The following is a 26311-nucleotide window of genomic DNA, read 5'->3' as shown; positions in this document are numbered from 1 at the left end:
TTCTACACTGAAATATTTTTCATCTTTTGGAAAGAGAAGAAAGCAAAGTGCTAGAAAAATAAATAGGGGCCATATTAAGCAGGTGGAAGAAAAGAAAGGGCTATGAGAGAAGGTGTGAGCCGAGATAAGGCAGCTGTGAACCTACAGGTGTGTATGAAGACGCTTGCTGAATCCCAGCGTGTGAGTGTGCTTTGCTAAGTAGATTATTCTTGAACCTAAAAGAGTGGGAAACCTCTGGGCAGCGGGTACACCTCACTTCTCTCCTAGAGAGAGCTCTGTGGAGACAAGAGCGGGCCAGAGAGAGCTGAGGTGGACAGGATGGCCACATTCTCAGTCCCCGTTCTCAGAGAGGAGGCCTCCGTCTCTGTGTCCTGTGCACAGGGGAGCCCGTTAACAACGCCGACTCCCAGGGCCTGCCCCAGACTCACAGGATGGAAGTCTCTGGGGGCAGCGCCTGGGGAGATGCATTTTAACCAACTCTCTGTATAATCTTTGTGCTCTGAGGTTTCAAGAGCCACTGCTGTTGATGCATCATCATCTCTCCTTTATTATTTCTCAGAGCAGGACTCTGAAATAGCAATAATTTTTGAAAATGTATAAATACTATAAAAGTAATGGGGGAGCTCTCAAGTTCCATTTTAGGGGTACTTAAATGATTTGGGGACCACATTCTGGTGTATGAAGATGAATGTTTCAGTCACCGAAACTCAATAGTCATTATGCACCTACTATTCCATGGCCTCGGTGAGGCTGCAAATGCAGACAAACATCCTCTCACCCTGCACTGAGCCCTGAGCCCAGCTCCTCTCCTCATAGTGTGGCCAGTCCTCTTGTACACAGCCTGAGTTGTCATAAAGACCAGTTTACACTAGCAACCAGTCCCTCTGTTTTATTGTTAAACACTCTGTTCCCTTAGCTTCTCAGATCCCCCCACCTACCTCTCAGGCCAGTCCCCCTCTTCCTCCGCCCACTCGGCACACATCAGTGCTCTTGGGGTTCCGGCCATGGGGGTCTCCTCCTCTCCCGCTCCGCCCTGCCACAGGTGCTCTGAGCCAGGGCTGGGGCTCCTCCCATCCGTCTTCCAGCTTTCCCATGTGTCTCTCGTCAGCATGAACTGTCTCCTGAACTCATGACCTATTTCTACTGACTGCTGGACATTTCCATCTGCAAGTTCCATGGGCTCCTCGCCTGACAAATCACAAATCATACCCCTCATTCCCTCCCCCTTACTGTGACCTTTCACCTGAGGACCTCTTGGCTAATAGCACCTGGCTCTCCACATTACTATCTTGGGAATCAGCTCTCTCCTTTGTCCACAAAATCTGACTGGTCACAAGTCCAGGCACTTTTACTTCCTAAACCCACCACCTCTCCATCCTTGTTGTCACTGTCATCTGGACGTCTGCAGTTTCCTTTTCTCATCACAAACAGTGAGGCCTCCCTCTGGGCTACCTCCCTCATGTTGAAAGAGCACCTCTTCTAAAATATAACTCTGGATCTGGCACTCTCCAGCTCTGAAAATCTTCAGGGTTTCCTCATCACCTGCAGTTTGACTATTGGCAAGGGCCATCATCTGGCTCTTTTCATTTGCTGGAAACCTGTACCTCATCCCTTGGTCATGAAGGGTATGACCACAGGACTTTTGCACATGTGTGTACCACAGCCTGAAATGCCCCGTTTGGTCTGAAAATCACTTCTTAAATGAGAGATGCAATTCAAATGTGTCCTCCCATGTACAGCGTTCTCTTATGCCCTTCCCAACAGCAAAAAAAAGAAAAAAAAAAAAAGGCAAGCAGTGCTTTCCCCAACACCTGGGCCCCTTATAAGACCATGTTTATCTTTCCTATTAGACACAAGGTCTGCTTCCTGAAGTATCCCAAACATAGTGACTGGCTCTCAGCATGGCTGTTTGCAAGGCATCCTGGCACATACAACTGCATGCCAAGAACACACTAAGTACTTTATGGTCATTGTCGGCCTTACACTCTTTCCCAGGACCCTGTGGTGGAACGTCCTCTCTATCTAACAAGCTGGGGAACTGAGGTCAAGAAAGGCTAAACAACTTCTGATTAAGAATAACTTACAAAGTGGAGAAGCCAAGGTTTGAACCAATGTCTGCCCAACTCAGATTCTGCTCTAGCCAAGAGGCCAGCAGCTCTCGAAACTGACTGACCATTAATACCCACCATACCCCCATGCCTGCCACCACAATGAGAAATTTTTAAAATGCATCTTCCTAGTTCATGTCCCAGAACTACTAAATTTGAATCAGAACTACCAAAGCATGGGAGTCCGTATGGCTCAAGCTCTCCAGGTGGTCACAATAACCAAGGTGGTTTCAGGCATCACTGCACTGGTCCCCAGGCCTTTCTACTAGAGAAAATTCTGGTCCAGGCCTTTGGAAAGAGCTTAGAGCTGGCGACATAAGTCCAGGAACAATTTACCTAGAAAGGGAATATGAACTTGTGGAAGCAGCTGGGCCCACCAAAGGCAGAGTATAGAAAGAGAAAATAAGAGGGCAAGAGAGAACCCTGGTAGACGTTCCCACAGAAGCAGGAAAAGAAACCGGAAGAAACAGGGGGGAAAAAATGGTAAGACAGACAGGAGAAGACTTAATAGTAACTCTGTCCCAAAGCCAGGGGATAAAAGTTTTGCAAAGGGATATCTGATAACATGAGATGCTGTGGACAGGAGGAGGGGGGCCCAGACGGTAACACTCATAGTGGTTATGTCCACAGAGCAGAATCATATCCTGACCTGCAAGCTGACGTGGATTTTGCTTGGTTGCTTGTTATAGGTGTTTTCTAATACTGCTTGACCACTGTGCTCCCCTATCCAGTCTGTGGCCTTCACTGCCCCAGGGAAGGTATGACACAGTGGAAGAGCAGAGAACAGGAGTCCAACTGTGGCTTTGCAGTCAGAGAGCAGGTCAGGGCATTGATGACAGTCTGCAAGTCCACAGGAGGAGTCTGCTGGGGGACTCTGTGCAAACAAAGGTCCCAAGCTGGCAAACAGGAGGGTATCAGCAAGGAAACAAAGGTGAGTGAGACCCTGCAGTGTGTCCTTCCAAAATGACATTTGAAATCTTCACCACCCCCCATTCCCACAGTCCCAGAAGAGACAGAGATCTAGAGCTGGAGAGACCCTGTGCAGGCAAACAAGAGACTGCTCTGCCTGCATGGGTCAAAGACCAAGGCCCTTCCAGAAGGGACGAGGTCATTTTAACAGTGTGGACTGACCATGCCAAGAGCCCCACAATGCAGAGGCCCTGGAGAAGTCCCCAGGACTAAGCTACAGCTCCGGGGAGGGGGCCGAGAGCCCTACATTGCAGAGGCGAGGTTTATGCCACCAGGCCAAATGAAGTCTCTAATCAGACGTTTTGTTCAGTTATAGGAAAGTAAAAACAAGTTACATTTCTTTCCCTCCCGAGTTTGCCCACTGAGCCCCATATCTATTACATTCCAGAGATGGAGATAGAAGACAGAGAACGAGGAGCTGAGGAGAGAGAAAAATCAAACTGGCAGAGATAGCACACATAGCCTCTTCCTCAGAAAGAATTGTTTTTTCTTAGTTTGTATATATGGCCATCAAAGGAAGTTCAAGGGTAGAACTAGCAGAATTAAGGGATTCTGTGTGTGTGTGCACGCGCGTACGTGTGTATATGTGTGTGTTTCAGATGGAAACATGATTATGCTTCCTTAATATTAAATCACTGCCCAACAATGGCTTGAAAGAGGCAGGAATTCCCTAGGCAACTGGAAGCCCCTTTTCAAACTCCCACACTCTCTTCTGCACCCACCAATTCCTAGTGCAACATCACCAACAAAGTTCACTAGCTGTCCCCACCACATCTCTCCCTCCAACTGCCTAACCCTCCATCTAGAAGGAATAGAGGAGCCAAAGGCAACACAAGGCTGCCACTGGGACACCTTGAAAAGCTTGGGCTTGCATGCTGGTGTTATTCTTTTTTGTTTTTTTGGTTTTTTTTTAAAACAGCTTTATTGAGGTATAATTTACATATTGCAAAATTCACCCATTGTAAATATATGACTCAATGATTTTTAGTAAAGTTGTACAGTTGTGCAACCATCACTACCATCTAGTTTTAAAATACTTCCATCACTCTGCGGTGCGATTTGAAAAACCACGGTCCTGCCCTGGCTGGGTGGCTCAGTTGGTTGGAGCATTGTCCCATACACCAAGAGGTTGTGGGTTTGATCCCCGGTCAGGGTGTGTAAAGGAGGCAACCAATCAATGTTTCTCTCTCACATAGATGTTTTTCTCCCTCTTTCTCTCTAAATAAACAAACAAACATAATCTTTGGTGAGGATTAAAAAAAAAACAACCCCTCAGTCCCTCCAGCATTCTCTATACCTGGCAACCTCACTCTAGCTCCAGAGAAACCCAACATAACCATTAGTCTTCAGCTGGCCATCTGCTTCCAGGGGCAGGGGGTTCATGGATCTACCAGACCCGGCTTCCCTCTGTTACAGCTCTTGGGGGGCCCTGCTAACCCTCCTGGAAACTCTGGGGTGCAGGCTCTTCTGGGGCCATCCCTGGAGCCTGAGACAAGACCAAACTCCTCTACCTACTCTCAGCACTGCTTTGGCCTAGAGTAGACTCAAAGCTTCACTGACTGCAGAACAACACATGGATTCTTTTCTTTTTTAAGTTGCAAATTAGCTGCTAAGCTGCAGGGGTTTTGGAGGACTGTGGTCGGGGAGACTGCAGGCACACACAGAAGTAGTATCACTGGTGGAAGGAGTGCCTGCTTCTCCAGCGGCCATTTGGGAGACACTTTGCTTACATTTATTTTAACACAGTAAAGATTTCTTGCCTGTTAAGAGACAAGGTCACACCACGGAAGGCCGTGTGGACTACAGCGAATGCTCTGCCTGCCGACTCCAGCCATGTCACCGCTCAGTGCTCGCTGGCCTGCTGTCGTCCCCAACACAGCCCCAGCCAAGCCATAAGACAGAGCCTGGCTCACACCAGACACCTTGTCCAATACGGAGTGGGAGCTAACTGTGAAACTGGGAAACGGCAGAGGGTTTAAAGCATGCATCAGGTTTACTTGCTGAAGGGGCCAAAGAAAATGTCAAAGGATAAAAGGCAATAGAATTACACCCATGATGTCATCAGCAGCCGGCAACAATGGAAAGGAGAACCTTGTAACCCTGCTGCTTCTGTTAGAAAGGATCCCAATCGACAGTCCAATCTTGCTAATCAAGGGAAGATGCTGGCGACACGGGAAGATGGGGATCACAGGAGTGAGGGTGTCTCTGCCCGGGGAGCAGAAACGGGATCTTCCCCATGTGCCCCAGGGTTGCCAACTGCATTCCAGAGCTCGTTTCCTCCCATGCCCAGATGGAGCAAAAGCCTCTGTAATGACTTCACACTCAGCCAAAAGTAAACACTCTCCATGCTTTTTCCATGGACAAATTCTAACCCCAAATTGCCAGCACTGGACTCCAAACAGTCCAAATGGAAAGCTGCCTTTCCCAAGAAAATAAGACCTTTTTAACTAAATAATATATCTTGGCTGCAAAAGCAAACTTTCCTAAAAGCTTCCTAGAAATTATTTATCGTGCAATGATACTGCAGACCACCTGACCAAGCCCTACCCATGAACAAAGACCCCTAAAAACACCAAATGGTCAGAGAATAAAAGCTCACTCCACAATTGCCTGCCCTACAATGCATGCTTCATGTGACAGCACCCGGAGGACCTGCTACACACACACACATTCTCTCTCTCTCCCTCTCTCTCTCCCCCGCCCCGTCTCTCTCTCACACAGTCACACCCAGAACACACTGCCACCTGGCTGGAGTAGTCTTTCTGAAAACAAGCTGTGATAAAACAGGTGCTAGATCGAATGAAGAGCAGAACAGCCCCAAGATGTGAGCACGGCAGCGCTGCCATACACATCTCGCACAGGCCTCAACACACGTCTCACTGCTCGCTCACATTCCAGCTTGAAGCCACGCAGTTCAAGTCGGTCCTCCGCTGAAAAGCAGACGTGGATGGTGGACTTACCAGGTTGGAATTGGTGGCGTTGGAGTCATCTTCTGGAAAGGGAATATAGATCGCTAAGGCCACACAATTGGCAAAAATAGTCAGTAAAATAATGATTTCAAATGGTCTGAGGAAGGGAGTTAAGGAAGTTAATGTTGCAGAAAGCACAAGTGAAACAAACATACATATATGTTTTTAAATGAATCAAAGATTCATAAGAATCTTGTTTAAACAATACATTCCAAGCCCCTTGTATTCTGAAAAGAAACATATGCCTTTTTAAGCACTTCTAATGGGTCCCTGCCAAAATTTTTCCTAATATGTCAAAAGCAGTGGAGGCCAGTCGCGTGCCAGAGTAAACACAGATTTCTAAAAACTTTTTTCCCCTTCTTTTATTTATTTAGCTTGCACTGGAGTTCACTTCCTCTCCTGGGTGCTCAGGTTGCTTTTGAAGAGCAGGACCTGCTGCAGCCAGGACCCGCGTGCCCCAAGCGCCCCTTTCCTGGGCTTACCTGCTGCCACCCAGGGACTCCAGCGTGGGTGGGAGAGGCAGGACAGAGGGGCACTGCAGGCAGAAACTAGACTTTTAAGATCTTTCATTTGAAATTTGGAGACTTTATTTTTAATCTTTTAACTTGAAGTTTAGAGTGCTTTTTCCCTTTCTGCCTTATTCCCTGACAGCTTCCAGGGAACCTGAGGATGGCCCGGACTGCGGGACCCCCAAGAGCACAGAGGCATGGGTACTGTGCATCTAGGGTACGGCAGCCACCTTTCTTTAAGGCACAGCTGCAGGCAGGATACCTAAACCTCTCCAGGCTCTGGGGGCCCTGCCTCCCGCGGGCGAGGCTTACGTTCCGGGTCCTCCCCGCCTCCCCTTGGTTCGTGCCAGCATCTAACGGGACGAGCTAAGGTCCACCCACCAGCAGCAGTGCACTCGGCAGGGATGCTATGCCTCGATTTATTTATCAAAACATCAGGGCTGGGCACAATCTCAGGAGAGAAATGAGCTCATGGAATACTACCTCTTCCACCCTGCACCCACAACTAAAGGCCAGAAAGGGGAAGCTTCAGAGGAAGCTCCCAGTTTACGCTCTTCCAGGCCCACCTCCCCCAACCCCTGGCACTGCCAGCCTTTCAGCCTAGTCCATGAAGCCTGGAGGGGGATGAAGAGGATGTAGATTCCTGAGAGAAGGAACCGGCTTCATTTCCCAGGACATAAAACCTGCACTCACCAAGTTAACAAATCTTGAAGCAGCACAAGACTGACAGATCAGCTAGTCTAAACCTCTGAGGCCCAGAGAGCCTGAGAAACGTTCCCAAGGCCCCACATCAGGTCCTCACCAGCCAGGACTAACATCCCCCTGCCATAGGTGGCCTCTGACCTCTGTTGACAGGGAAGCCCGGAGCCTGGAAGAACTCTTAGTGATTACCTAGTCCAGGCTTCCCCGCCAGCGTGCTGGTCATCGACCCCCCGCCCCGGCTCCATGGGTGCAGCCAGGGTCCACTCGCCGAGCGTGCCCCGTGAAGGCTGCCATTTTCTGTGTGCCTTGGCATCACGACCACAGCATGCAGTGGGCCTGCCCAACCTCCCAGCTTGACAGGCATAGAAAGTAAAACACCCTCTCCCAGATCCCCAGCTGGCAAATGGCAGAGCCAGGACCGTAACCAGACCTACTAACTCATCTTTTCCAACTTGCCCGCCGGCCCCGAGTTGGCCAAGGAACAAGTGATGATGATGATGATGATGATGGTAACAGTAAGGGCACAGCTAGTATTTATTGAGAGCTTATTCTGGGCCAGATACTGTTCCAGCTGCTCTACACAAACACCCTAAGTGAAATGTACAATTTTTATCCCCACTTCTAAATGAATGGTTAAAGGTCAACCTGTCCAAGGTCAAGAGATTGTGGAACGGTGGGATTCAAACCCAGAAAGCCTGGTTCCAGAGTCTAAGTTTGTGAGGACATCTCTACGCTGATCTATTCTGACGTGATCCTGATGCATTTTAAGGAAGTGAGTTCTTTTAGCCCTCTTACCATATCCCCCTTCCTCCTCGCCCTGTCCCCTCCTGCTTGGGAGAGTGAGGTTCAGCCTAAAGGCTGGTCAGTTTTGTTCTAATCACCTGATCCTCTGTGCTCCCCCATCAGGACAAGGGCACACTAGCTCAACTGAGCCAGACCTCAAGCATCCAGTCGTCAAAGTGCCAACTCGGCCCCTCCCCAGAGTGGGCGAGGGCTACGCTTGGGGTGCTCCTTGCATTGTCAGTTCCATCTCCTCCTCTCCTCCCCCATTCAGGCTATCCATCCATCGCCTTATGCTAAAAGGACGGCCTAAAGCTGGGGAAGATGATGAGTAAAGAAACCAATCAGGCAGATAAGAAAAGCCATCAGCTGCAGAGGACCAGGTAAGCCCTGGAAGTGTTTTCTGTGTCACCCCGGGACAACCTGATCATTTTTTAAACTGCTGCCTCTTCTTAATGACAGCATCAGATTCCACTCTTTTGAGAGCACTGACTGGCTGGTAAGCCAGACCATCTCCTTACCTGCCAGCTACCCTTCAAAGGCAGGCTGGGAAGGCCACCCAACCAGTACTGCCAAGGCTAGGTCTCCTTTTTCTCCCGTGGAGGACGCATTCCCTAGGAGAGTGGCCGCAGCACCCCCTGCCCATGTGCGGAGGGCGGTGCAGGGAGGCGGCTGTGGTCCACAGTGGGCACACTGGGTAACTGCCTTGTTAACACAGCTGCTGACTCCAGCATCATGGGGCCCGACCAGTTCCCATGGACAGGGCCTCCCACACTTCCGTTCGGAAGCCCTGGTTCGTCCACTCTTCCCCCGCCTGCCCTGTGTATTACTGTCACCTCCCTCTCTTCCCTTCTCCCAGGCTCTGTATGTCATCCACGCAGGGACCCATCCATCCCAGGAGGTTAACTAGTACTCACTGAACATGCCTCCTAAAGGAGCTTTAACACTTTGGGAGCTGACTGTGGTTACTCCCCATTAGAGGTGAGGAAACTGAAGCTCCAGGGGGTCAGGTGCCAGGACCACAAGAGGATGGGTGTTCAGGCCCCAAGCCCAGGTCCCACTGTGCCCCCCAGGGCTGGACGGCATCCCCTGGACACCCGCCGCAGGGCCTCTTCTGTGCTATGGGCGCATGGAGTGTGGGGAGTACATGGATTTGCGGGCTGGGGAACCTAGATTTGAAACCCCACTGTCAGGTGCCAGCTGTGTGATCTGGGAAAGTTCTGCAGCTTCTCCAGGTCTCAGTGTCCCCCTCTCTAGGAATCCTGACATGCAGGGTCCCCAGCCATCCCAAGCCATAGTTCTGAGTGAGCAGCTCTGACAGCGGCCTGCTGGGGACACCCAAGCTGAGCCTCTCACCCAATCATCTAGGAACCAGAGCCACACTTGGCCAGTCAGGACAGACTGGCCGGCTCTGGAGCAGCCACTTGGCTTGAACTGTATTCTCTGAAAGTCACTTTTGAGTCGAGGGGTTCAAACACTGATAGAACTAGCATTTCTTTCTGAGGAAAAAAAAAACAACTTTCTTTTCTCCCTGAGTCATCTTCTTTGGCCTTTCAACCACTGCCCAAGACTTTTAAATCTTTCCATAGAAACTCATGAATGGAACCTAACACCCCCATCTTGAACCTTCAGAGCCCCGGCAGCCCTGCCTGAATGAATCCTTACTATAAAAATGCCCAAGACTAAGTCCCAGGGTTCTAGTCCTGTCTGGGATTGACAGGACTAGATGGCCCCAAGAGTCGCTCCTGTGGGACTCAGTGTCATCACTAGGGAAAGTCAGGGGTGGACCTACGGATATTTAAGGTCCTTTCCAACTCTACCCACAATTCCCATAATGCCAAGGGTCCTGTAATTCCACTGTGAGGGCCCAACCTTTCAAAGCCATTTTCTCTCAAGGGCCCGGTCACTGGTTTCTATACAAAGTAGGTCTGTGTTTAATAACGCAGGCCAGTGTTCTCACGTTGGCTGCACATCAGAATCACCTGAAGAGTTTGAAAACATGCCTGGGTGGAGCTCAGGCACTACTGTATTATTACAGCTTGCCAGGTGATGCTAAGGTACAGCCCAGGTTGAGAACCACTGTTCCAGGTCCTTCAACCAAGAGCTGGAGTCACTGACCACCACTGTCTTGAACTTCCTGGGCTCCTCCACCCTAGAGGGAGGGAGGTCATGGCACTATGCCAGAGCCATGATGGGCGACGAAGGCTGTGCGGTGGCAGCATGAAGCCTCTATTAACCCAATACACCAATGGGTCCCTGGACAGGCTCAGCTGGGTAAGAGCGTATGTCATAACCCGTTAGGCTCATTTTCTCAAATATTGGTTATTAAATGGAAAAGAAAAGAAAAGAAACGCCTGGGAAGCTTGTTATACAAGCAGATTCCTAGGTCCTATCCTCAGAGATTCTGATTTATCAAGTCTGGAGTAGCACCTAGAACTCTGCATTTTAACAGTGCCCCAGCAGATGCGGTGGGCCTCATAACCATTTTATAGGCTCAGCAGGGATAACACAGCTCACCGGCCGGCAGGCCATGGGGAGCTGGCCCCACTGGGGCTCCAGGGACACACACCCTGCCCACACAGGGGCACAAAGGATATTTCCATTCGACAATGCTGATGCACGCCCTCCGGATGGGGTTCTTTAGAGTGAGGCAGAGCAGGGCGCGAGGCGGGCGTGTGGCAGTGGTGCTGCCCTGCTTCTTGGGTTTCCCATACTGCTGCCGCTTCCGCTGGGTGGAGCTGACCGTGGAGATGGTCGCATTGCCAGCGCTTCCCATCAGCTTGGCCTGCCGGGCCGCATCGATGGCTGCCTGCCAGGACAGGGCTGCCCCGGGCGTGGGGATGTGCTCGGGGACAAGCCCTGCCGCTGCATTGGCATTCATGTTGGCATGAGCTGGGCGTGGGCTCCCATAGTTGGAACCTGTAGAAGATAGAAGACAACAGTCACCCGGGAGAAAACAGGAGAGCTTGTAATAAGCTCTGGATCCCAGACTCACAATTGCTTAAAAACTTTTCTATAAAACTTTTGCAGTTTGGAGGAGGCGCGTGGAAACATTAGTACGTGATGCTGAAAAAAGAGAGTCAGGAAATCTGTTCTAGTCCTGGCTCAGCTGTGTGACCTTGTGAATGTCAGTCACCCTCTCTAGTCTCACTGCCTAATTTTAGGCGGACGTCACATGAGATATGTGTATTACAACATGTATGGACCTCAGAAACAGTGCTAGAGAAAGGCAGGCTACAGAGAAAGAAAAATACACAATGCAGTATATGTAAATTAAAATATATTTATATAAGAACCCATAACTAAAACGATATTCGTTAAAGAACAGAATGATTGTTTAAAGAAGGTTAGGAAAATGGGAGTGAAATACTGAGATAAAAAGGAAAAATGAATGGATGAATGAATGAAGTGAATAAGAGAGGCATTACATTAAGAATCAATAATACAAATGCACAATGAATTGAAGAGTATGATTCACTCAATTCTCTGCACCTGAATTCCAAAAAATAAAAATAAGTATAATAAAATGACAGGGTTAGACCAAAGTAAGGTTATATCCAGGTACCTCAAACCCAGCAGGACACTCAGCACTGGTTTAACAGGAGGGAGTGGGGGGTGTATGGTGTTAAGTTATGTCAGCCAATATTTTGACATCCACCTGCCATTGGGAAATAGGATCTATATACCCTTTCCTCCTGAATGGGACTGGCCTGTGGTAACTGTTTTGACCAATAAGTACAGCAGAAGTGATGGTAATGTTGTATCCACCTGACTCTCTTTGGCCCTAGGGGAAGCCAAACACCCCACAAGGCAGCCTGGTTGCCCCAAGGAAGCCCACTGACCCCACACAGAGAGACGGTACTCAGAGGGACAGATTCCCAGCCACTCTCCAGCTGTTCCGGTCACCATCTGACCGCAGCTGCATGAGACCCCAAGCTAGAACCACCTAGCCAAGCCCTTCCTGTGGCAGGGCTGACTGGGTGGGGTAGAGACAGACACTCCAGGAAGGAAACCTGAGTAGGAACCAGCGAAATCCAGAGGAGGGACCTCTGCAGTGCTCTGGTTTAAAGGCAACTAGAGCCTTCAAGACCATCCCTAAGACCCCACACATACACAGTCCTGTCAGCCTGATGCCTCCCCCAGAATCCGACAAGGTTTTCCAGGTAATCAGCTCAGCCTGGGCCCAAACTTGAATGGCCCAGGAACAGAAGTGTGACTTTGAGATCTGCCCACTGCCCAGGTGCCTCGGGATCAAGGGACACTGCTGGGAATGGGGTACCTACTGTAGGCAGAGAGCCCAGCATCTGGATGCCATGCCCAGTTGCCCGGAAGATCGTGGCTAGAGCTGGCAGACCAGGTACACAGACATCACTCCCAAGCTCCCCCACTGATACCCTCCACTCTGCTCAGTGTACATAAGGTCCTTCCAGGAAGCTGCGGAGCCCTTACCTCCCCACTGAAACTCATCAGGATTCAGATGAGCACTTGGCACCTTACTAGCCACCTCTCCCCAGCTCTTATCTGAAGTGAATTCTTCTGCATTTGACCTTAAGGTAACTTCTGCTCCCAGTGTGACCTGCTGTCCAGAAACTCTCATCCCCACCACCACCCTTGTCCTCCCCAGGGACCGGTTCAGAGATGAACGCCTGACCCACCTCAGCCAGTGAGAACATTTTCACCCACAGACTGTCTGTCCTAGAGACAGACTCTAACAATGACATTGGGTTCCTGCATCCAGCCATGCCTGATGATGACAGCCTTACCCTGAACTTTCTGCTTTTAGTATTTAAGTAACAGCTTAAGCTCATTTGAATTGGGTTTCTGTGCCTGACAATGAAAAATGGCCTGACTAGTAAGTATGGTTGCTCAGTGCCACAAAGCTTGAACCTGGCTGGGGTGTCATTTCTGCCAGATTCCAAAGGGGTCTATGTCCTTTCCATCACCATACCCATGACAGACAATAAGTCTCCATTCTCATGCCAGTCGATTGGCACCGCTGTCCAAAATGCCATACCTAAAGGATTCTGAGACTCTTCGGAGTACAACAGGAAAGCATATCATGATAGATTAGTGATGTCTGTATGGGCGCCAAGGGTAGGGAATGGTATCGCAGATGCCACAGATTTACCACCCTGTGTGATACCAAGATGAGCACATCAGGTCTTCATTAATACCAGCTGGTCTACTGACTTCTTATCCCCTGACAGTTGCCTCCTGCACAATTGTCACTTGGTCCCTGTAGCATTAGAACCCCACTCTCATCCCCTAAGGCCTGGTAAACCGCCTCTTTGCTATACTCAATCCATGGCTGTTTTCTCAACATGACACTGACTCCTCTCTCACCGTATATTCACTCTCCGCCTTTCCTGTGCCCCAGCTGTTCTAGGCAGCTGCCACACCCCCAGGGGAAAAGCATATTAACCAGAATGTCAGAACCATGGAGAACCCAACACTTCCCAGGAGAAGTCTCATCTCCCACAGACCTCTCTATGCTCACCAGGTGGAGCCTACACATAAAGCAAAGAAGACCCCAAGAAGGCTGGGCCTTTACCATTCTTATAAGACCCTCCAGAGGAAAAAATTAGGAGAGAGCATTTAAATTAATAAAGGCACCTGAAGCACAAGAACCACTTTAACAACCAGCAAGCATGAGTATCTCCATTTAACACATGAGAAAACAAAGGAGTGTATGACTCATTAAAGGTCACAAAGTGAGACAATGGAAGATTTCTGCAGCACACAGAGGACTCACAGTTAAATGCTAGACTATACTCCGCCTCCTCAGACCTCACACACGGTCCACATGCATATACACGTGCACGCTCACATATGTGGCCACAAGCAAAGCACACACCTCCTACTGGTTTATGGGCCTTGAGGTTGAAGAGGCTGCGTTTCTGACCCAAAGAACATCCTTTATGTTCATGTGATCTTCATGGGATGGCATTCACTACATGAACAGCTCCTTTAGCAGCCATGGGCACCTTTGGGATGAATCAAGTGGAAGGTGTCCCTGTTCCAATTTGCTGCACTGGAGTGACTGAGCCCAACTTCATCTCCTGTCTTACTGGATTCAACAGACCAGGCGGCAACTGTAACTGTGTCTGTTCAATTTGTACATCATTTTTCCTTCCTGGGCTCCCTGTTTGGCATTGGCAATGCTTAATAGACTATTTTACTCCTGGAGTGACTTCTCCTCTTCCTCACCTGTATAAAAGCAGCCATGTCTCCACTGTCAGCCTTTCCAGACCCCAATTCTCTCCTCACACAAGTTCTCAAGACTTCACACCTTCCTACTGTCTTCACACGCTAATCTTTGTACTCACCCTCAAGCATTGTTAATCACCCTCTCTCACACCACTTGCAAGTACCACAGACCAAGGGGTATTTGGACACTAGGGAAGAAGGCAGAGAGCACCGGTGCGAGAGCACGTCCACGGCCTTGGACAGGCTATGTGTGGAGTGGGGAGCCCACAGCTCCTGAGCGCTAAATGGCCAGGGCTGCGCAGAGCCAAGAGGGGTTCTGAAAGCCACGCCCTGGTAGGCTGCCTTTTGAGCCACCCCACACCATGGGTGACCTCATTCACATTGTGAACCGTTCCCAGAGCACAAGGACCTCTCTGGAGCACACCATCTGGAGAAAGCACATACGAATAAGCCCATGGGGAAAAAATGGAATGTCAACCTCTCCCCAGCTGGAGGACAAGAAAACACCCTTCCGTGTTTGGTCCTGGCAGTTCTGAGCATCGCTGCAGCCCTGTGACATGATTGAGGGCACTGCCACACAAAAACCACACACAGGTGAGCCAGGCGTGGCCCCTCAGGGCTCCTCTGCTAGGGCTGAACTCCAAGCTTGGCCTCCCCTTCTCCAAAGCAGTTTTCCCCACCAGGCTGGAGGCTCTGTGAGTACCACCAGGTCTGCCATGACAAGGAGGCACAACTCTCCAAGAATCCCAGGAATGAAACACTCTGTCTCCGGCTCAACATTTTTATATCCAGAACAGTGCCATGGAGGAAAGGCAAGCAGGATTGTGTCCCTGATGGCTTTTGTTAGCACAAAATAAACCACCCAATGCAAAGAGACCAATTTTCAAATTATAAAGCTAATTCAAAGCTCTGACTCCTGGTTGCCAGCTGAAAAGATGCCACTTTTAAAGTCTGCTCTGGCTCTTGCCTTACTAGACTATTTCCACTGATGCTCTCATCCCTGAAAGAGCCCCAGAACAGCAGCTCAGCAAATCAGGCCACACAGAAACAGGTGGGTGCCCACAGCAGCAATCTCTTTCCCGTACATAAGGAAATGACTCCTATTTGTCAAATGGCCAAGCTTCCCTGAAGACAGCAGCAGTTCCCTCCTCCCACACACAGAAACTGCTGCTTCTCCAAGCGGACAGGACGAGGGCAAGCCCCCACTACAAACAGGTCAGCTGCAGGTCATTCTACTCTGCAAAGTCCACAGAGGAGTCCAAGTCAGGAGGCAGTGGCTTATGCCTCCTTGGTACCCACCTCCCTTCTGGGATAAGGTGGGGTGCTTAAGACCTAGAAGGTGTTTGATGATGAAAGGTTAATTCTTCCCCCTTTAATCCACCTCTATCCATGCACCTGATCCAAGGCCATACCCCAGGGATGCTCAATATCTTTTTGCCAATGACTATACTGGCAGTGATGACATGATAAAGATGAAGGTGGATAACAGGTAGATGTCAGCGACGCTGTTAGAGTCAGCCTGTCTATGCCCTCAAGAGTGGGCTTATCGAGGCCCTCACGCTATCTTCTTGGATGTGGAAGTGGGGGAGAGTATCCAAGAGTAGAGGTTGTGGGCAACGACTTCCATCTCCCATGCCACCTCCCTTGAGTAGGCCACTGTCCATTTCTTGCCCAAAATGTAGCAGCAGCCCCCTGACATTTCTCTCATTTCTCTTGCCTAGCCCCAATCCAATCTCCATGCAGCAGCCAGAGTGACCTTTTAGAAATAAAAATCATAAATCAGGCCCTGTCATTCTCCTAGTTAAATCTCTTCAAAATCCAGACTTTACGTGATTTATGAAGCCTGTGTAGGTTGGCCCTCGCCCACTTCTCTGAGCTCATCTCATTTGTCTCTTGGCTGGTCTCATGCACTCCTGACATACTGGCCTCACTTCACCCCTCACGCATGCTCAATTCTGGTCCATCATTGTAACTTTGCACGTACTGAACATGTTGTTCCCTCTGCTCTTTGCTTGGTGATTCCTTCTCACACTTCAGGTTGGGGCTTAAATGAGTCCTTCTCAAAACCCCCAACTCTGACTCCACAATCTCCGTAAGTAGAGCTCCAACACTGGCTCCCAGGGTGCTTCCCATCTCCCTGCTCCATTCTGCCCTTCATGAGAGATCCTAAGTCCCCAGCACCATAAGGGGAAGCCTGATTAGACACGTGTGTGGAAAAAGGCATGGTCTCCCTCAGTTCCTTCAGACACGCACAAAGAAGATTATTACTAGTGACCAGACTTTGTACACACAACTACAACCAAGACCGACCTATGAAGAACAAGAAATAGCAGTTCATCCCTGGAAAGGAGAGAACTGTAATGCATTTGTCCTGAAGCCCTGACCATCCTCTCACGTTGCAACCCTACACTGGAAAGGAAATGCTTTCACTCAAGCCAGGTTTCAACAAAAGATCTCTGCAGAAGCCCATTTGGCTCTTGCTGTCTGTCATCTCATTGTAGAGACAAGGGGCCTACATTCCCTTTAAGAGTGCAGCAGCCAACTTGAAACAGAAACTACACTTTCTCTGCCCATGAAAGGCCAAATAACTAGAAAACAGGAGGCCATTAATCTCCCCTATCTAGTGCATTACAAAGATAGCCGGGAAACGCAGACAGGGAAGATACTGTGTCTTGGACTTAGAAGATAACCCGAGGCCCTGTAATTTCAAGCCCAGCCGTGCTCATCCCCAGGAGAATCAGGCCAGGCTCAGCACCTGTGGCAGATGTGGCAGGTGTAGTGGACTGGTGGGCTGACTACCTCAGAAGCTCTTCCAACCTCCTCCTGCTGTGCTTTCCTGTCCCGCAGAGGCTAGAGAGCTAAAAACTACAATCTCCAGTCTCCCCAGTGGCTGGACTTCCTGATGTGACTATGAGGTTAGCCAACTCAAGAGCTGAACTGAAATTAGCCAGGTGGGGAGGGTATCTGTTTCACTGCTACAGGGTCAGCAAGGTTCTGGCAACGACTTCCCGATCCCTGGAACCTGGAAGGGACGATGTGATCCTAGAGCCCACTCTTGGCGCAGTGACTCCGATTCCCCAGCTCCCTAATTCTCCCCAAGTCCCAGTCCTCTCAGCAGGCCAGTTCTGAGTGTTGTCCCAGGAGTCATTCCTGGAGGCCCAGCCTAGAGCCTATTCTCCCAACCCTTCCAATTATTTTCTAAGCCCTGTAATTCCTATATTCACTATCTTTTCTCTTAAAATGGCTATGGCAGTGTCCGCTGTGGGTCTGAATCACACAATCCACAGCCGCACTGTGCAACAGAATGTCTACAATGATGAACATGCTCAGTAATTCTGGGATGCCCAATACGGTAGCCACCAGTCATCGTGGCTCCTATGCACTGGAAATGTAGCTAGCACAACCAAGGAACTACATTTTAAATTTTATTTAATTTACATTAATCTACATGTAAATACCCACATGTGGCTAACAGCTAGCATACGGGACAGCACAGGTCCACAGTAAGAGAAAGTCACAATGGAAAGCGCACCATGAGGAATTGGGTGTGGGAAATGGAAAACAGTACTAACAGAGCATTTAATTCTAATTTGTAAATAAACTTAAAATAAAAAAAGCAACCGAGAACTCACTCAGATTCTGATGGATGGGTGGATTTTCTGATCAGAAAATAACCACTTATGCAAAGACATGTTTTCAAAATATAAGACATTCTACGACCCAACAAACAACATAGAAACCACAAGTCATTTTGCAGTAGCTAGTACTCTTGACAAGTGAATGACAAACTAATTTTCTCAATGGGCAGATGAGGAAGCTGGTATTTTCCCCAAACCTCAGTTGGCCCTAAGACAGCCCCAAGACATCCCCAGTGGGGATGTAAGGCCTTTCCCCACAGCAAGCACCCAAAGGGTCTTCTCAGCGTTTCAGCCACAGTGCTGTACATTTGCCTCTTCTGTCTCTTACCTGAGCTTTCTTTACACTCTTTTCAGCAGCATTCTCTTACTGTTCCTGCCTTCCTCGCTATCTTTTCTCTTAAAAGATGGAGCCCTGCTATGAACACAGCTCATGGGAGGCAGGGATGCTCAGAAGAGGCCCATAACCATGAGCAGTCAAAGCTGCTCCAAAACAAGGAGATGGTGAAGGGCTACGGAGAGCGGTGGCCATCTCCCCGACTCAATCAATCGGTGCTGTCCTAGATAAAACTCTCTTTTTCTAATTCTACATCCCACTTCTTTCTGACAGCCAGGGGCCGAGGCAGAGAACCTAGAGCAGTTCAGAAGCCCAAAAAATCAATTGGAAGAGTGGTGAAGCTACTGGTGTCTACCCCTTCCTTCTAGTGATTCAGAAAACGAAGCTTTTTTTCTCTGTTCTTCACAGGGCAGCTAGTCAAAAGGAGGGAAAGAGAGAAAAAGGAATCCTAGGAGAGACTCCCACTAGAAGTAAACTAGCCTCATCTGCACACGACTGGAGGCCAGTATTACCTTGACTAGAAGACCCTAATCATAAAACCATTTCCCCAGGGTCCTCAGGTCATGGTGATACCAGAGAGCAGAAGGAAGAACAGCAGGTAGAAAACAAAAGATGGATACAAACAGCTAAACCACACGTTCCAACCAAAGATAATAAATTGCAATAATAATAAAATACTTCTTTCATTTATTTCCAAGCAGAGAGAGGAGGGTGGAAACTCTTGCTATTTGAATGAAGGCACCTACCTGTTTCCCACTACCTGGGATGGCAAACTTAAATCACAGGACCTAGCGAAGCATGATTTCAAGTTTACTGAAAGTGAGCATTTCTGCTTTTTAAGTATAACAGAAGAATGGCCTTTGTAGTGAAAAGACACAGATCCAGCCCTGGCGGAGCTCAGATGCTCACCTAGGAAAAGGGGAAATCCTTCAGGTTGCTGATGTCTGGGGTGGGCAGGGGCCGTGGAAGCAGGAAAGCGTGGCACAGCAGCCTGGCACGGCCCCAATGGGGCCGAGCCCCCACCCCTCCTCCCCTCTGCTTCAGCCGGTGAGTGCCTGCAAGGAGCTATACCCCAGTACCTGGCCCCATTATATTTATACGAAAATGGAGGTGCAGAGTGACTGCACCTTTCCCAGTCACCAGAACTAGAACATGTGAGGGAGTGCTATCTCAGGAAGATAGTTTTTAGTCTAGTCAGTGGCCTCAACCTCCTTCCTTCTCACCATCTGAGAGCATGAGTGACAGGGAGGTCTGGCCAATCCTCAGCCTGCCTGCTTGCTGCCATCCTCTGAAGTGGGCAGGGCCCCTTTGGGAACCGGAATAACTCCTCTAACTCCGGTTCATGCCTGCGAATGCCTGACCACGGACAGCGCGGTCTGACTCAGAAAAATGGCAGAGCGGTCCTGCAGCAGAGGCACAACCCTCTGATGCTTGGGGCTCAGAGTTCACAGACTCAGCCCCTCACGGCCATGAGCCTTTCTGTTCTTCAGGAAAGGAGGTCCAGCTCCACCTAGAACGCTGCCCAGGCCTCTTCCACTTTACCAGAGGGGAACATGAGCTGGTGAACTCTGTCAGAAAAGCCACTTAGCACTCCTAACCAGAGTTTTTAAGAAATTCTAACACCTCACCTCCCTTCTCAGAAGCTATCCAAAAGGGCCAACTGAAAGATCCAGCAAACAGTGTGCCTACTTGGGTATTCATCACAACATGAATTATAGCAATACCAAATTGGAAATCACCTAAAAGCCCATCATTGGGGGGAATGGTTAGATAAACCAATGCACATCCATAGGACAGAATTTTAGGAAGCCATAAAAAGTATGGTTTTGCAAAATAATATAGAAAAAAATCCCAGAACAAACTTTTAAGCAACAGAAATGGTCCAAAAAATATATGCAGTAGGACCCCAATTTTGCAAGAGACACCTTTTTTCAAAGAAGAAAAGACTAAAACAAGCACATCGAAATATTATAATTGGTCATCTTTAGGTACCAAGTTAGACTTGTTCTCAGAAAGACAGATCCACCAACCACACAGGCCATGGGCCCGGGATCCAGGCAGGCTGGGTGCAAATCCTGGCTCGGGCGTGACTGCGCCAGCCCCACGACCTCTCCGTGCCTGAGACTGCCAGTCTGTGAAATGGGGACCGTAACAGTGGCTGCCATACAGTACTATTGACACAATCAAATGAGTTCATAAATCTGAAACCGAGAATACTGCTTGAAAAGAACTTTGTAACTACTAGCTATTTTTATTACATTAACCCAATTCTATATAACATATAATTCTTGGTAATCAGAAATAAAAAGTTAGAATGTTGTTGTGTTCTTAAAGTGTACTTGCAAAATTTACTGTAGCCAAACCAGCTACAGATGCTGAACACCTGTGGGGGTGGAAGAAGGTGATATACACAGACCCTACCAGGCAACTAGCTGCCCCGCTTCCTCGCCTGCCTGGAGTCTCTTCTCAGAATCCCCAGCACCGCAGGAAACTACATGCACCAGGTCAACCACAGAGAAACAAGCAGTCCATGAAAACTCAGTATGCATGCACCTCAGAGGGGCCCTCTGTTGACTCAAACATAAGCCCTGGACAAAGGATAACCTGTACCCCTGTATCTCCAGCTGTTATTCTCCGTAAAGTAAAGTATTTAGGTGTGGGGTAAAGTGAAATGGTTGATTTGAAAATAATACAAGACACACGGGCAAGAGCCTTTCCTTTTTCTTGTCATCTTGACTTTTTAACAATTCCATATAACAGCAGGTCGGCTCCGCGAGGATGAACAGGTATGTGTGCATGGAGTGAAAGACACCCGGACTGTGAGTCCGGACACCGGGGCTGCAGCCGGACGTCTGAGTCGTGCCGTCTGGATAAGCGCAAGCCCTTCCCAGAGGTTCCAGCAGGACCGGGCGTCAGAGGGAGCGAGGGGCTCTCCTCCAACCACGCGGCCTCACAGTATCAGAGCCCGGGCCCCTCACTCTGTCGCTGTTGCTCCCACCACCAGCCACACCACCACATGCTAACATGTATGTTTCTCCGGGGCTCAATTTACTCATCTGTAAAACAGATAATAATACATTCCTCACAGGACAGTCATAAAGACTAAATGAGACTATGTCTATGAAAGTGCTACCCAAGTATTTTAAAGTATTGCTTAATAAGAATCATTCCACACATACCCACACAGAAAGCCTCAGGGCACCAAAGAAGAATACCTCATTTTCAGGGAAGTAAGCTAAAACATGAAAGTGTTTCTTTTTTAAATCTTTTTCCCAGAAGCATACCCTCCACATTAAGCAGCCACCTATTAGAAGTTCCTATTTCCCACATACAAATATTAATAGTGTCAGTTGGTGGAAAAGTGAAACTATCCAGAGCAGAGAATTCCAGAGACCCCTATAAACAGTGCTCATTCCCACAGGTCCTCCGTGAGTGAAAGGCTCTAGAATGCTTCCGCCGACAGTGGGATTGCGCGGTGTCGGGAGGGGGTCACTGCACTTGTTTACACACAGAAAACATAACACAAACACACCCACACAGGCTGTGTGCCCTCCTCCCGGTCGTTTCTAGTTCTCGTGAAGGCAGAACAAAAGAAACACATTAGCTGACTTCTCTACACTCAGAGCCCATTTAATAACAATGCTTTGTATAAAGCATAATGCTTCTTTCATTTAGAAAAGTCAAAGCCATTTATCTCATTAATCTCCACAAAACCTCTGCCCGACAGCTGGCAGACAAGAAGGTGGAAGGCAGGGAAAAAATAAGCAAGCCCCCCTGAGACTGCTGCTTCCTGATAAATATTAAGCTTTGAATAGATCTGAAGCCACCTGGACTGAGTTTGGTGGGAGGAAAGCCAGGCCGGAAGTCAAGAGAGCTCAAGTCCAGTCCCAGCTCGTCACCCATTTGATCTATGCACTCGGGCAAATCACACCTCTTCTTTGGCTCTCACTTACCTCTTCTCTCAAATGCAAAGGCTTGACCGAGCACCACACGAGGTCCTTCGAGCTCAATATTCAGGCCCTAGAACTCTTTGGTCCAGGCATCTCACTGCTCCCATCACTCCTCCCCCACTGGTCAAAGCCCCACCAAGTCCTCGGTGCCTGGGTCACCTTCCCATTGACCTCAAAGACCAGGGCTGATAACTTGCAGCAGGACAGGCACCTTCCACCACCCATTGGCTGGGTTCTTCCCCAGAGAGGAGGCCTGGAAGACTATGTGCTCAGCTATCCTAAGTGACTGTCTCCAATTTGCCTGTATTTACCAACCTAAGGGGCTGCTGAGCTAGGAAGGGCAACACAGAGAATAAGACCCTCAAGCTGCCATTTCTTTTCTAGTTTATTATCCCTGGGTTTTCCCAGAACTCTTGAGGGCTCAACACGGTTCACATGGAAGTCCTCAAAGCCAGAGAGTACACCATACCCACTAGCACAGTATTATCAAAAAATCAGAAAATCAGTACTGGCAAGCACGTGGAAAAATTGCAATCCTTGTCCACTGCTAGTTGGGAATGTTTAAAATAGTTCAACTGCTATGGCAAGACTGTATGGTTTCCTCAAAAAATTAAATACAGAATTAAATATAGAATGAATATGATCCAGCAATTCCACTTCGGAGTATATATCCAAAAGGATAGAAATCACAGACTTGAATAGGTATTCTTATATCCATGTTCACAACAATACTATTCACATTAGCCAAAAGGTGGAACCAACTCAAAAGTCCATTGGAAGATAAGTGAATAAATAAAATATGGTCTGTATATACAATGGACTATTATTCAGTCTTAAAAAGGAAAGAAATTCTGGCACATGCTACAATATAGATGAACCATGAAAACATGCTCAGTGAAATAAGCCAGTCTTAAAAGAAATACTATGTGATTCTACCTATACGAGGTACTTAGAGGACTCATATCCATAGACACAGAAAACAGAACGGTGTTTGTTAGAACTTGAGGGGAGGGGAGAATATTGAGTTAGTACTTGATTGGGCACAGAGTTTCACTGGGAATATGAAAAATTTCTGGAGATGGATGGTCATGATGGTACACAACAAATGGATACACTTAGTGCTATTAAACTAGATACTTTAAAAAGGCTAAGATGGTAGATTTTGTTATGTAAATTTTACACAATATAAACATATAAAACATTTTAATTTATCTTTTTAAGAAGCCAGTGAGGGATGAGTGTTGGACTTAAGGCTTGGAAGAACATTCCAGGAGGAAAGTGATCTGGGAAGGGAGGGCTGCCTTCTCAGAAAAAAGAAATCGAGGAGGTGAAGGCATTTGGAATGCAAGCTGCCCAGGAGTGAATTCAGACCCATGAAGAGGGGAGATGAGCAGCAGAACAGGTCTCTGCCCCTACCCAGGGCTTCCCTGCACAGCTCTCTGTGTTGGCCCTCAGCACACGACACAGGCCCAGAGAAGGATGCAAAGAATTTGGATCATAAATTGTTTTCAGATATCAAATAAATCACACATGCACATACACAAACATGCCGTCACAATGGAGTAAAACCAGACTCACGTCCAAATACGTCTACAGTGTTCTCCAGCGCCACTGAATGCCATCAGGCGTCAGATCTCTGGCTGGGAGAGCTGGTAAGCAGAACACTAGATTAATCCCTGGCATCTCCATCGTTTCTGTCTGGTTCAAAAGCTCTGCTTTGGGCACCAGGAGTACCTCCAGGGTAGGCCATGACTTGTTCATCTCTGCAGCTCTAGTGCCTAACCCAGTGCCAGACACATAAGGTATAAAAGTGTTTGCTGAAGGAATACAAGTTCTACTCAACATCCAGATAATTCTAGGTGAGGGGACAAACAACATTATTCCCACCGCTAATGACAGAAACAAGGCAGAGGGAAGCACATGGCACCCATCCAGTGAAACCCAGGCCAGGACTGACTTATCCATCCCCCACCAACCCCCAATTACTCTAGCATCTGAAATCTTCAGAGCCTCTTATAGCCAAGAACCTCTTGAACTCTCTGCCTCCAGATACATTTCTTTCCTTTCCTTTTTTATTATTAAACTTATTAGGGTGACATCGGTTATTAAAATTACATAGGTTTCAAGTGTACATTTCTCTGATACATCATCTTTATATTACATTGCGTGTTTACCATCCAAAGTCAAATCTTCCATCACTCTATATTTGGCCCCTTTTACCCTTTACTTTCCCATCTTTCTTGGCCAAACTCCCTTTTCTCTTCTTTCTGCTTCAATTTTTATGACACTTTCTAGACCAGTAATAGCTGATCCCTCCTGGCTCCTCTACTCCACATTTTTCTCTTTGGAGGACTAAGGGAACAACTGGTGAGGACCCTCCTTGTGTGGGGCAGACTCAGGGAATGACACTTAGGTTGGGGAGTCCTTGGAAATCCATGTTCCCCACACGAGCATCTGGTGCTGCCCAGATTCTTCTCCTGACCTCAGCTGCACCTAAGCCTAAGCCAAAAAAGGAGCGGAAGGGAAAAGCCAGTTAAGTCCATCTTGAAGAGCCCAAAAGTAGAAGGCAGGGGTTGATGCATTTCCATTTTTCATTGTAGAATGGTGTTACAATTCACAGAACAGAAACTAGGGCTGTGAAAATGTTGTAAAACTCTACAGTCTCTAACTTTGTCACTCTGTTCATGTTATTCTCCTCTGACAATGTCCCCATAGTAATTAGAAGGCTCAAAACCACAAAGACAAATAGGATCTGGTGCTAGTCTATGAAGAAGGCAAGGGAAGAATGGGGAAGCAGAGTGTGGGGTGTGGAAATACTGAATCTTAGGGAGAGACTGCAAGGGGATTGAGTGAATAATGGCAGCCAGGAAAGAGAGCAGTAGTCTGAGGTTAAGACAGCAAATGACAAATCAGCAGTCATCTGAGACCACAGTTTGTATTCTATAGGACCACGTACAAGCTCCATGAGCCTGGGCAAGTTATTTAATATCTCTGAGACTTAAGAGTTGTTTCAAGGATTTAAAAAACATTTATAAGCACTTAGCATGATACAGCCACACATGAAATTCTCAGTGAACAGCAGTCATTAATTAGAATTGCTTTAGTTGTTGTTGATGTTATTAAGGTGAGCTGAGCACCTGAGGCCTGCAGCAATGAGGGAGAGGCATGGGGATGGGCCTGGCCTGAGGAGGGGCCCATGGGCTCAGCACCAGGAAGGCCTTTGCAGGCCCCCCAACACAGACCTTCCCCAGAGTGTCCACAAGTCACAACCTTTCCCATTTCCACTGAGGCACTGACACGTCCAGCCACTCCCACTTCCTGGCCTACTCTCCCCTTCAGTCAGGGAGACTAAGGATGAAGTATAGTGGGTCTCCTCCCCACTCCTCCACTAGACAGCTGTGTGACTCTGGACAAGTTCATTTCTCTCTCCGTGCTTTAGTCACCTCATCCATAAAATGAGGGAGTTTACCAAATTATCTCTAAGGTCCGACATACTTCTTGACATTCACTGATTCTAGAGTTCACACGTGGAAGAGTTTATCATGTGGAACATGCTGGCAAAAGAAACAGGTTTCTCAGGCGGATTCTTAAGAGTTCCCCACCTCATCCCTGAATTCCCTCCTTTAATGCTAATAAATATTTGAATCTGAAAGGCATCTACCTACTAAGGCAGCCACTGAAATATGGGCCACAATCCTGAGTCTCAACAAACATGGCTAATGGACGGGGATCGCCATGACTCCTTGCAAGAGGGACGTGCAACATTTGCAGCCCCAGACGTTGCAGGCCCAGCTCCTACAATGCCTGCTGACTTATTAAGCTGCTCTTCCTGGGCCTCCCCAATGCACTCAAGATTTGGAGCAGGATGCCACCAGAGTCACAATTAACTGCTTATTAGCTCCCCTTGAATGTCTGGCTCATTTGGCAGCCTACCCACAGGTGGTTTTCCCAATCTGTGAAATGGAGCTATTACAACTAGCTCACAAGGGATAAAAATATGTATATGGAATATTTGGGGTAATATGGAAGCATCCTTCTAAAGATGAGATTTACCTAGTCTTCATGAATGTAGAAAAGGTTATTGGAGCAAATGGGGCATTTGCTTTGGTTGCTCTATGCACTCAGTATTCCACTAAGAAAAGTGT

General features: G+C 48.2%; 1 protein-coding gene across 1 annotated transcript in view; it reads right to left on the bottom strand.

Annotated features, from left to right (window-relative positions):
* Positions 1-26311, bottom strand: part of CACNA1C (calcium voltage-gated channel subunit alpha1 C) — a 603963-nt gene that overhangs the window by 539290 nt on the left and 38362 nt on the right. Inside the window, exons 2-3 of the mRNA XM_054577199.1 lie at positions 10626-10956; positions 6038-6143 (exon numbers count right to left, since the gene is read on the bottom strand). Of these exons, the coding sequence (XP_054433174.1) occupies positions 6038-6143; positions 10626-10956 (437 nt within the window). The remainder of the gene's footprint in view (positions 1-6037; positions 6144-10625; positions 10957-26311) is intronic.

The sequence above is a fragment of the Pteronotus mesoamericanus genome, unplaced genomic scaffold, assembly GCF_021234165.1.
Source record: "Pteronotus mesoamericanus isolate MK-2021 breed Mesoamerican mustached bat unplaced genomic scaffold, CSHL_Meso_final contig_41, whole genome shotgun sequence".
Taxonomy (NCBI): domain Eukaryota; kingdom Metazoa; phylum Chordata; class Mammalia; order Chiroptera; family Mormoopidae; genus Pteronotus; species Pteronotus mesoamericanus.
Note: the sequence above shows the minus strand (reverse complement) of the source record. Positions and strands in the feature narration are given on the sequence as shown.